General features: G+C 36.8%; 1 protein-coding gene across 8 annotated transcripts in view; it reads right to left on the reverse strand.

Annotated features, from left to right (window-relative positions):
- Positions 1-12,037, reverse strand: part of ST7L (suppression of tumorigenicity 7 like) — a 70,729-nt gene that overhangs the window by 36,137 nt on the left and 22,555 nt on the right. For 7 of the 8 annotated variants that reach the window (XR_004350375.1, XM_032634829.1, XM_032634838.1 and 4 more), the window contains 2 exons: positions 8,736-8,814; positions 486-640 (listed from right to left, as the gene is read on the reverse strand). Coding sequence is in view for 7 of the 8 variants with exons in the window: in XM_032634829.1 (XP_032490720.1) it covers positions 486-640; positions 8,736-8,814 (234 nt within the window). In the remaining variant the exon portion in view is untranslated. The remainder of the gene's footprint in view (positions 1-485; positions 641-8,735; positions 8,815-12,037) is intronic. The other variant, XM_032634855.1, reaches the window with a different exon arrangement.

Here is a 12,037-nt window from a genome sequence, read left to right on the forward strand (position 1 = left end):
ACAACCAAAGAAATAGTCAATATCAAGTGTAAGGCTGGTTTTGTGCTGAAGGGCCACTCCCTGGCACTATATGGAGATATATACTGTCTGAAGAGCAAACCAAATGATATACCTCTACTATTGCTTGGGTAAGGGTGAGGATAAAGGTAATAGCTACTTATCATCACTAGAAGGTTCTCTTGAATCTTGAATACTTTTGAGTTGTGTTTCTCCAATGACCAGCCCAATTCTCATATGAAATAAATTATTGTTAAGTTTCAGAGCAGCACATCTCTCAATAACCAGAACAGATCTGTTCCCTTCCACAAGCATTCTCTAGCTAATATACATTTCTGTCTTGCTGACTTGAATAGATTTGTTATCTCTTGTGAAAAGGAGCTAACTTTTAAGTATTAAGTTTTTTAAATTGTTGTTGTTTTGTGTTTTACACATAAAACAGGCAGTTGCAGGAACTAAAAGCGGAAAATTAGTTCAAATTCACTTACTCAGTTGAGCTTCATGCTGAGGACTTTGGTGCTGGCACTGTTGTGACCGCCTGTAAATTGTTTCTCCTGCCTTGAGTGCCTGCCTAAATAACCTTTCAGCATCTACAATAGTTGTTGCTTCTTCCTCAGCCAGTAGAACATATGCAGTAGCACAGCTATAAAGAAAGCAAGCAAGGCAATTTTAAGTAAAATGGTAAGACAAGTATTTTCTTTGGGGTATGTCCCTTTACATCACATTTCCGTATCTTTCCCTACACTTTCTGTAATAGGGAAGAACATTTGTATTCTATTACAAATTAATCACTATATGGATGTTGCCTATAAGCTTAAATTATATATAATGACCCATCTCTCAGAACCCTGCCTCCCAGGTAATGAGCATTAAGCTAATATACTTCTGTTTAGCTCACAGGAAACATCTTGACCAGGCCCACCTGTGAATGACTGCAGGGAGGAAGAAATGAACACATCCCCTCTGGAGGCTGATGGGAACCAGAAAATAGTTTGACTTTACTCCCTCCCCTTTTAGTATAAAAGGAGACTGAATTCCAACTCAGGCAAGATGGTTCTTTGGGGCATGAGCCCACCATCTTCTCAGTTTGCTGGCTTTCTGAATAAAGTCGTTATTCTTTGCCCAACAACTCATCTCTTGATTATTGGCCTGTTGTGTGGCGAGCAGTACAAGCTTAAACTTGGTAATAAATTTTGGTTTTTCAAAAACACTATTTTTTGTTTTTATTTTGTTCTGTTATTGCTGTTAAACGCCTCTTGTGAAGGGGTATCTCATTGTGTTTTTCATTTTCATTTCCCTTATGATGAATGACACTGAGCATCTTTTCATGTATTTTTCGGTCATTTGTATGTCTTGCTTGAAGAAACAGACATTTCAAGTCCTTTGCCCATTTTTAATTGGTTGTCTTTCTGTCACTGAGTTGTAAGAGTTCTTTATATATTCTGGATAACTAGACCCTTATCAAATATGACGTGCAAATATTTTCTCTCATCCTGTGGGTTGCGTTTTCAGTTTCTTGACAGTATCCTTTGATGCACAAAAGCTTTTAATTCTGATGAAGTCTATCTAATTTTCCTTTTTTGCTTGTGCTTTTGGTGTCATATCTAAGAAACCACTGCCAAATTGACAGTCATGAAAATTTGCTATGTTTTCTTTTAAGAGTTTTATGGTTTTAGCTCTTAAATTTAGGTCTTTAATTTTTAATTGTGTATGGTGTGTGTTAAGAGTCTAACTTCATACTTTTGTATGTGGTTATCTAGCTGTTACCATTTGTTGAAAAGACTATTGTTTCCCCCACTGAATGGTCTTGGCACCCTTGTCAAAAATCAATTGACCACAGATGCATGGGCTTTTTTCTGGCTCTAAATTTGATTCCATCTAGATTAGATGGCTATTCCTATTATTTAATTACTGTAGGTTCATAGTAAGTTTTGAAATCAGGAAGTGAGTCCTCCTACTTTGTTCTTTTTCAAGATTGTTTTGGCTACTGGAGGTCTCCTGTAATTCCATATTTTAGGATCAGTTTGTCCATTTCTGCAAAACGGGCAATTGAAATTTTGATGGAGACTGCACAGAATTTGTAGATCAACTTGAGAAGTACTGCTATCTTAACAATAATAAGTCTTCCAATCCATGAACACAAGATGTCTTTCCATTATTTAGGTCTTCTTTAACTTCTTTTGATAATACTTTGTAGTTTTCAGTGTACAAGTCTTGCACCTCCTTGGTTAAATTTATTCTTAAGTGTTTTAACATTTTTGACGCTATTGTAAATGGAACTGTTTTCTTAATTTCCTTTTCAGATTGTTCATTGCTACTATATAAAAAACAACTGATTTTAAGTTGATCTTGTCTCCTGCAACTTTGCTGAACTCTTTTATTAGCTCCAATAGTTTTTTGGTGGATTCTTTAAGGTTTTCTATATATAAGATCATGTCATCTGTGAAGAGAGATAGTTTTACTTCTTCCTCTCCCATACGAAAGCCATTTTCCCTCTCTTCTTGCCTAAGTGCATTGGCTAGCACCTCCAGTATAATGTTAAATAGAGGTGGTGGGATTCCCTGGTAGTGCAGTGGTTAAGAATCCGCCTGCCAATGCAGGGGACATGGGTTCGAGCCCTGGTCCGGGAAGATCTCACATGCCGCAGAGCAACTAAGCCCGTGAACCACAACTACTGAGCCTGTGCTCTAGAACCCGCAAGCCACAACTACTGAAGCCCGCATGCCTAGAGCCTGTGCTCTGCAACAAGAGAAGCCACCACAATGAGAAGCCCACACACCAAAGTGAAGAGTTGCCCCTGCTCACCATAACTAGAGAAAGCCCACACATAGCAACAAAGACCCGATGCAGCCAAAAATAAATAAATAATTAAAAAATAATAAATAGAAGTGGCAAGAGCAGACTTTCTTGCCTTATTCTTGATCTTAGCAAGCTTTGAGAGTTTCAGTCTAAAGTACATAGTTAGCTGTAGGTTTTTCATAGACGTCCTTTATCAGTTTGAGGAAGTTTCCTTACATTCTTTATTTGTTTTTATAATAAAATGGTGTTGGATTTTGTCAAATACTTTTTCAGCATCAACAGAGATGACTGTGTGGGTCTTGTCCTTTGTTCTGTTAATGTGATGTCTTACACTGACTGATTTTCACATGTTAAACCACCCTTGCCTTCCTGGGATAATCCCACTTGGTCATGGTGTATAATCCTTTTAATCTGCTGCTGGATTTGGTGGGCTAGTATTTCGTTGAGAATATCTGCATCTATATTCATAGTGAATATTAGTCTGTAGTTTTTGTTTCTTATGATGTCTTTCTTTGGTTTTGGTATGAGAGTAATACCGGCCTCAGAGAGTAAGTTAGGAAGAATTACTTCCTCTTCTATTTCTTTGAAGAGTTTGAGAAGGACTGGTGTTAATTCTTCTTTAAGAGTTTGGTAGAATTCAGTGGTGAAGCAACCTAGTCCTGAGCTTTCTTTGTTTGGAATTTTTTAAATTACTGATTTGATCTCTTCATTTGTTATAGGTCTATTCAGATTTTCTTTTTCTTCTTGAGTCAGTTTTGGTAGTTTGTGCATTTCTGGGAGTTTGGCCATTTCATCCAAGTTAGCCAATTTGGCATACAATTGTTCATAGTATTCTATTATAGTATTTTTAATTTCTTTAAGGTCAGTAGTAATGTTCCCAGTTTCATTCTTGATTTTAAGTAAGCTGAGTTTCTCTCTTTTTTAATTGGTCAGTCTAGCTTAAAGTCTGTCAAGTTTGTTGATCTTTTTAAAAATACCCAACCTTTAGTTTCATTGATTCTATTGTTTTTCTATTCTCTGTTTTGTTTATATCACTCTAATCTTTATTACTCCCTCCCTTCTGCTTGTAGTTGGCTCTTCATTTCTAGTTCCTTAAGGTATAAAGTTAAGTTTTTGATTTGAGATCTTTCTTTTTTATTAATGAAGGTATTTACAGCTATAAATTTTCCTCTAATCACTCACAGCTTTTGCTGTATTCCATAATTTTTTGGTATGTTATGTCTTCATTTTCACTCATTCCAAAGTATCTTTCTAATTTATCTTGTGATTTCTTCTTTGGCTCATTGGTTGTTTAAGAGTTGGTTGTTTGGGCTTCCCTGGTGGCGCAGTGGTTGAGAGTCCACCTGCCGATGCAGGGGACACGGGTTCATGCCCCGGTCCAGGAAGATCCCACATGCCGTGGAGTGGCTGGGCCCATGAGCCATGCCACTAAGCCTGCGCGTCTGGAGCCTGTGCTCCACAACGGGAGAGGCCACAATGGTGAGAGGCCCACATACCGCAAAAAAAAAAAAAAAAAAGAGTTGGTTGGTTAATTTCCACATATTCCAATATTGTGAAATTCGAGATTTCCTTCTGTTACTGACTTCTAATTTCATTCCACTGTAGTGAGGGTGGATAGTTTGTATGATTTCAATCATTTTAAGTTTATTGACAATTGTTTATATCCTAATTATGATGTATCCTGGAGAATGTTCCATGTACACTTGGGATGTTGTTAGGTAGAGTGTTATATAGATGTGTTAGGTCCAGTTGGTTTATAGTGTTGTTCAAGTCTTCTATTTCCTTGTGTATCTTTTGTCTAGTTATTCTATCCAATATTGAAAATAAGGTGTTGATGTCTCCAACTATTATTGTTGAATTCTTAATTTCTCCCTTCAAGTCTGTCAGTTTTTGCTTCATAAGTTTTGTTATTAGACATATATAAGTTTATAGCTGTTATATCTCCTTGATGAATTGAACCTCTTTTCACTATATAATGTCATTCTTTGTCTTGTAAAAACTTTTTGTCTTAAAGTCTATTTTGTCTGATACCAGTTTAGTCACTCCAGCTCTCTTTGATTACTATTTGCATGGAATACTTTTTTACACACTTTTACTTTGTACTTCTTTGTGTCTTTGTATCTAAAGAATCTCTTGTAGACAGCATACAGTTGGACTACCTTTTTTTCCTATTTATTCTGTTAATCAATGCCTTTTAATTGAAGAGTTTAATCGATTTACCTGTTTAAGTACTTAGTGATAAGGAAGGAATTGTTTCTGCCATTTTCCTATTTGTTTTCTATATGTCCTTTTTTTTTGCTCTCAATTCCTGCATTATTGTCTTCTTTTGTGTTAGATACATATCTTCTAGTATACCATTTTGATTCCCTTATTACTTACCACATTTTTTTGTTATTTCTTAGTGGTTAACAATTACATTTAACATCTTAACTTATAACAATCTAGTATGAATTAATACTAATTTAGTTTCAATAGTATACAAAACTTTGCCCCTATATAGCTCTTCCCCCTACTGCTTATGTTGTTATGGTCACAAACTGCAACTTTATAAACTGTATGTCCATCAACATAGATTTATAGTGACTGTTTTACATAGCTGTCTTTTAAATCATATAGATAAAAAGAACTGCAAACGCCCCCCAAATTAATATTGACTTTTTAATTTGCCTATGTAGTTACTTTTACTGGCATTCTTTATTGTTTTGTGTGGAGTCAAGACTGTCTAGTATCCTTTTATTTCAGCCTGAAGGACTCCTTGCAGCATTTCTTGTAGGACAAGTCTACTAGCACTGAACTCTGTTTTTGTTTATCTGGGAATGTCTTAATTTCTCCATTTATTTTGAAGGACAGGGTTGCTGGGCATAGAATCCTAAGCTGACAGTTTTGTTTTGTTTTGTTTTTTTGAACTTTGACTATGTTACCCCACTGCCTTACATGGTTTCTGATGAGAAAGCAGCTCTTAATCTTTTTCAGGATCACTTATATGTGATGAGTTGCTTCTCTCTTGCTGCTTTCAGGCATCTCCTTATCTTTGGCTTTCAAAAGCTTGATTATAATGTGTCTCATTGTGGATGTCTTTTGAGTATGTCATACTTGGGGTACACTGAGCTTCCTGGATGTGTAGATCCGTATCTTTCACCAAATTTGGGATCTTTTCAGCCATTATTTCTTTAAATGGTCTTTTTGCCCCTTTTGCTCTCTCTCCTTTCTGGGACTCCATTATGCACAGGTAAGTATGTTTAACAGTGTCCCACAGGTTTCTTAGGCTCTGTTCACTTTCCTTCATTCTTTTATTTTTTACGTAAATCAAGTTTGCTGATTCCCTCTTCTGCCTATTCATACCTGCTGCTGAACCTCTACAGAAAATTTTAAATTTCAGTTATACTTTTCAACTCTAGAATTTCTGTTTAGTTCTTTTTTATTATTTCTACCTCTTTACTGACATTCTCTAATGGTGAGACATAATTTTCATGGTTTCCTTTAGCTCTTTATACATGGTTTCCTTTACCTCTTTGAGCGTATTTTAAATAGCTGATTTAAAGTTTTTGGTCTAGAAAGTCCAAAGTCTGGGGTTCCTCAAGGACAGTTTTTATTCATTTTCTTCTTTTCTCTGTGTAGGGCATATTTTGCTTCTTTGCATGTCTTATAATTTTTTTGTTGAAAACTAGAAATTTTAAATATTATAATCTAGCAACTCCAGAAATCAGATTTCCCCTCCTCTCCAGAGATTACTGTTGCTGCTTACAGTTGTGACTTTTCTGAACTGATTTTGTAAAGTTTGTATTCTGTCATGAGTGACCAGTGAAGTGTCTGCTCCTTTAGCTTAATGGTTAGTCAGTGATTTGACAGAGATTACCCTAAACACCTGAAACCAAAAACAAAACAAAAAGCAAGTCTTTGCAGATAGGTTCTGTGTGTGTATTGGGGCATACCTTCAACATTCAGTCAGGCAGTTTACAACTCTGCCTTAGCTTTCACTTTCTGTTTGTGCAGAACCTGAAAGTCAGACACACATGAGAGCTTAGGGTCTTCTCAAATCTTTTCTGAGCAGGTGCCCAACTTTGGGCACGTGTGGAGCCTCTGAGATTCCCAGGAATATGTGGAAGCTTTTTAAAGCGTTTATTTCCCAAAGTTTCTCATTCCCCAGCCTTTCCTCCCAAGCTTTCTAGTTTGTCTCCTGTTTGCCCTAGTTGTTATCCCTTGATCCTGGCAGCACTGGCTAATACATTTGCCTTTAAATATTTTCAACAATGCCCCCACAGTGTAGCTGTGTCAGTGCTGGGAGAGTTTCGAATTAACCAAAATATAGGCAAGCCCTTTGAGCTGGTTCTTCAGAGAGTAACCAGATGGGTCAAAGTAAACAACCATAATTCTTTGAGAAAAAGGTCCATTCTGCTTCCTTTGATAGTAGGAATTATACCCAGAAGGCAGACTGTTGTCTTCAAGGCTGCCACTGACCTAGGGAGTGGAGGATGGGGTCAGTGTAAGTTAAAACACCACAAAGCTCTCTTACAGAAATTCAGCTATTTTTTAAAACTGATTAAGCATTCTCCAGGTTGCAATAAACTTTGATTAGCTTTCAGAGTTTCAATAAAATTCATTCACTGCTTGTTGAGTTCCCTACACTGCCAGTTTTGTTCCACCTTGGGTAAGTCTTCTTAATAAGGATTAGTATATCTGTGGTAGGGGAGTAAGAAGGGGTACAGGGACAATGCTAAGTTCACATTATTCAGGAGGCATTCCTTGATTAATCCCAACTGGAGCCATATTTTTACTCTTGACACTTATTTAATATTAGATTAATACTTATTGATCTGTCCCATTTAAATATTAAGTTCACTTATTTTTTTTTTTTAATTTATTTAATTAATTTATTATTTTTGGTGGCCTTTGGTTTTCGTTGCTGCACGCGGGCTTTCTCTAGTTGTGGTGAGCGGGGGCTACTCTTCGTTGCGGTGCATGGGCTTATCATTGCAGTGGCTTCTCTTGTTGAAGAGCACAGGCTCTAGTAGTTGTGGCATGCAGGCTTCAGTAGTTGTGGCCCACGGGCTCTAAAGCACAGGCTCAGTAGTTGTGGTACACGGGCTTAGTTGCTCCACGGCATGTGGGATCTTCCCAGACCAGGGTTCAAACCTCTGTTCCCTGCATTGGCAGGCAGATTCTTAACCACTGAGCCACCAGGGAAGACCCTAAGTTCAATTATGATTCTACATTTTGTTTTTTCAAAATATAAAGTTGATTAAAGGAGCTATAAAAAAAGAAAGCTGCTGTATGGCTTCCCTGGTGGCACAGTGGTTGAGAGTCCACCTGCCGATGCAGGGGACATGGGTTCATGCCCCGGTCCGGGAAGATCCCACATGCTGCGGAGCGGCTAGGCCCGTGAGCCATGGCCGCTCAGCCTGCGTGTCCGGAGCCTGTGCTCCGCAACGGGAGAGGCCACAACGGTGGGAGGCCCGCGTACTGCAATAAATAAATAAATAAATAAAATAAAGCTGCTAACATTAAAAAAAAATTAAATTAGAGCCATGTTTTACTTATTTTGAATTCCCTTCCCATGCCTCCAATCCTACTAGCAACTACAGTTCTCAGGACTGAATGAATGCTTTAAATAAATGACTTAAACGAAAAACAAAATTAAAACAGGTGGCTTAAGTATTTTAGTACTCTTTAATTATCAAGTATTATCACCAATCAGATCAGCATTCTCCTTTTTATAAAGTATTTCTAGCATAATTTCTATTCAAAAGCATAGATAAGTTTACAATTTCAGAAGCAAAATACAAATGTCAATGAACACTGCAAATTTTGTCTCTAGTATGCAAAAAGAGAAAGGGGACTATTAATGACTCCAAGTATCTTAGGAACAGAAAAAAGGAAACAAAATCACTTGCCTGGGTTTCCTTCAAAACAAACTTATTTTCCATATATTTCAAACTTACTCATTGTTTAATTCTAAAGCTTGATAGGCTGCTTTGATTCGAGCTGGAGGATTTCTTTCCCTCCATGCCTTCTGCATAACTGTAGGAAAAACATTTCAAAAAGTAGATGATATGGTAAACATAAAGTATCTCATGCAAAACGTATGAAGAATGAGTTAGAAGAGTAAACAAAGATTTAAATAACATGTTCTTAAACATAAGAAATAAGAAATTGGGGTGATGGCTCACATTAACCTCATGAGAAATTTACATTAAATTTGGAAGCTTCACATAAACTGGAAATTAAAATATTAGTTCTCTGATTTATATGAATAATAACATAGATGGTACTTAATCAAGTTAATTACATCATTATACATGAACATTTATATATCTAAATGCATATTAAAATTGATATCAGATTATAATCTATGAAATATTCTAGTTCCTTTATCCTCTTGAAAAGGTTCTATGGAACTGTTAAAAATATACAAAAAAACTTTAAAAACACAGTATTTTTTTAATCAATGATTCAATCCATGAAGAATGTCTGAATTTGCATTTTGTATAAAAAGGGGGGTAAAAAGGAATTAACTTAGACTATTGTATATTTATGGAAAATGTCAGTCTCTACTAAGAGTCAAGAAAAGCCTGAATTAGGATATCTCTGGAATAACAATACTAGTTTTGTTGTCATTTACTGCACTAAAATTAAAATTTCACACTAAGCAGTTTCTTAAAAATTAAACAAACAGGGACTTCCCTGGTGGTCCAGTGGTTAAGAATCCACCTTCCAATGCAGTGGATGCAGGTTTGACCCCTGGTCAGGGAAATAAGATCCCACATGCCGCAGGGCAACTAAGCCCGTGCGCCGCAACTACTGAGCCCACGCGTTCTGGAGCCCACATGCTACAACTAGAGAACCTGCACACTCTGGAACCTGAGCACCACAACTAGAGAGAAGCCTGTGTGCCACAACAAAGATCTCATGTGCCGCAACTAAGACCCGACCTGACGCAGCCAAATAAATAAATAAATAAATTTTTAAAAAAAAACTAAACAAACAAAGTAGATCCATGAAACTATCTGGCCTATTTCAAGTTTGATAAGAAAAACAGAGAATCTATGAATGTTGCTTTTGGAACAAAACCTATAACTGTCCAGAAAGAATAATGTGGAAAATGTTTGAGTTTTCCTTTGGAAACAAAATATTAGTCTTGGCTTAGAAAAGGAGACAATATATTCTACTTGGGTAACAAAAATATATTTCTCACATCAAACATGTCACCAGCTAGCTGACAGCTAATGCTTCCTCAACTTGACAAATGGATGCAAGTCAGCACCCATTTGATAATAACCAGGTAAAGAATAACATTTTGCTTAAACATTAAAATATTACATAAAAATCAAGTATAATATTTGACTTGCCATTTTTGATGATGAGGCTCTCTTCTGTAAGTTACATGATATTTTCAGGTTAAATTTTGACACTGAATCTTTATTAACAGTTTAAATGGTTATTTGGTACTCTAGCATATTAAGTATATAGAGTAATTTATTTAACCAGTTCTCTTTTGATGGATAATTAATTTTTTGCTAATATAGAAATATTGTGATAACCATCTTTCAACATCTATCTTTGCAAACCTGACTAAAGAATGGTTGGTTTTTATTTATCTATCTATCTATCTATTTATTTATTTAGCAGGATGTGGGCCTCTCACTGTTGTGGCCTCTCCCGTTGCGGAGCACAGGCTCCAGACGCGCAGGCTCAGAGGCCATGGCTCACAGGCCCAGCCACTCCGCGGCATGTGGGATCCTCCCGGACCAGTGTCCCCTGCATCGGGAGGTGGACTCTCAACCACTGCACCACCTGGGAAGCCCTGTATGCATCTTTTAAAAGATTTTGGATATATATTTCCAAACTCCTCTCAATGAGACTGTATTAATTTACATTTTTTCAGGCAGTGCAGGAGAGTGACTATTTCCCCACTCCCTTAACAACACTGAGTAGTATCAATCTTTGCTAATTTAAAACATGAAAACATCTCATTCGCATTTGCATTTCTTCTATTTCTAGTAAGGTCATCTAATCCACCATTAAGCATTTTTTCTTATTCTCATGTTTTCAAATGATCTATCCAGCCTTATTATTCCTCACAACCAATGCATTTCTAAGCCAATGAGGAAAGGGGAAATAAAGTAGAGGAAGGAATACACTTCCTTCTAAAAAAAGGTTTAGGAATAATTTAAAGCAATATGCTCATTTAGTATTCAACTGTCCTCTTTAAGAATACTCAATATGCTTAAAAAGTAACACAAGCAGTTTAACAATTCAATCAAAAATTTATCTATTTTTCAAGTTAAATACTATTCTAATATGCTAACCAGCAGAAGAGACTACCATTCAACCCAAGACCATGTGTCACAAATATAAATGCCTTGAGACCAGGCAGAAAACATAAATGAGTGAACTAGAAGCACATGCACTGTGTAAGAGAGTCACAGCTCAGGTCTAACTAATCACTGCCAAGTGGAAATGCAGGTCCATATTTCCCAACTTAAAATTGTAAATCTGGAGTTTAATGTTAAATGTTGAAAAAAGAAAACCAAAAACATGAAAGCAAATTAACCAAAAAAACACTGCTGGCTGGCCCTGAGAATATGTTTGTTCACTGTCCTAAATAAACAAATCAATAGAATAAGAACAAAAATCTACTAACTTAGGGCTTCCCTGGTGGTTCAGTGGTTAAGAATCCGCCTGCCAATGCAGGGGACAGGGGTCTGAGACCTGCTCTGGGAAGATCTCACATGCCGTGAGGCCTGTGCACAACTACTGAGCCTGTGCTCTAGAGCCTGCGAGCCACAACTACTGAAGCCCGAGTGCCTAGAGCCTGTGCTCCGCAACAAGAGAAGCCACCGCAATGAGAAGCCCACGCACCACAATGAAGAGTAGCCCCAGCTTTCCTCAACTAGAGAAAAACCTGCACGCAGCAATGAAGACCCAACGCAGCCAAAAATAAAGAAAATAAATACATTTATTTAAAAAAAAAATCTACTAATTTAGTAATTACTGATGACAAGAGTCAAGAGAAATTTGTCACATCACACATATAGGCACGTTTGTCTTTTTTTAATATAAAACTATAGACATAAATCATTATCTTTATGTGAATATCTGAAAAGATCAATATGGAACCAACAGTCCATTTCTGGATTATCATTTGTGGATAAGGTTTAGTTCAGTCTTTAACTGGGATTATGCATACCTCTAGAAGTACTACATGAAACTTTGCAAGGACCAAAATGGGACACACCGTTTT

The sequence above is a fragment of the Phocoena sinus genome, chromosome 1, assembly GCF_008692025.1.
Source record: "Phocoena sinus isolate mPhoSin1 chromosome 1, mPhoSin1.pri, whole genome shotgun sequence".
Taxonomy (NCBI): Eukaryota; Metazoa; Chordata; class Mammalia; order Artiodactyla; family Phocoenidae; genus Phocoena; species Phocoena sinus.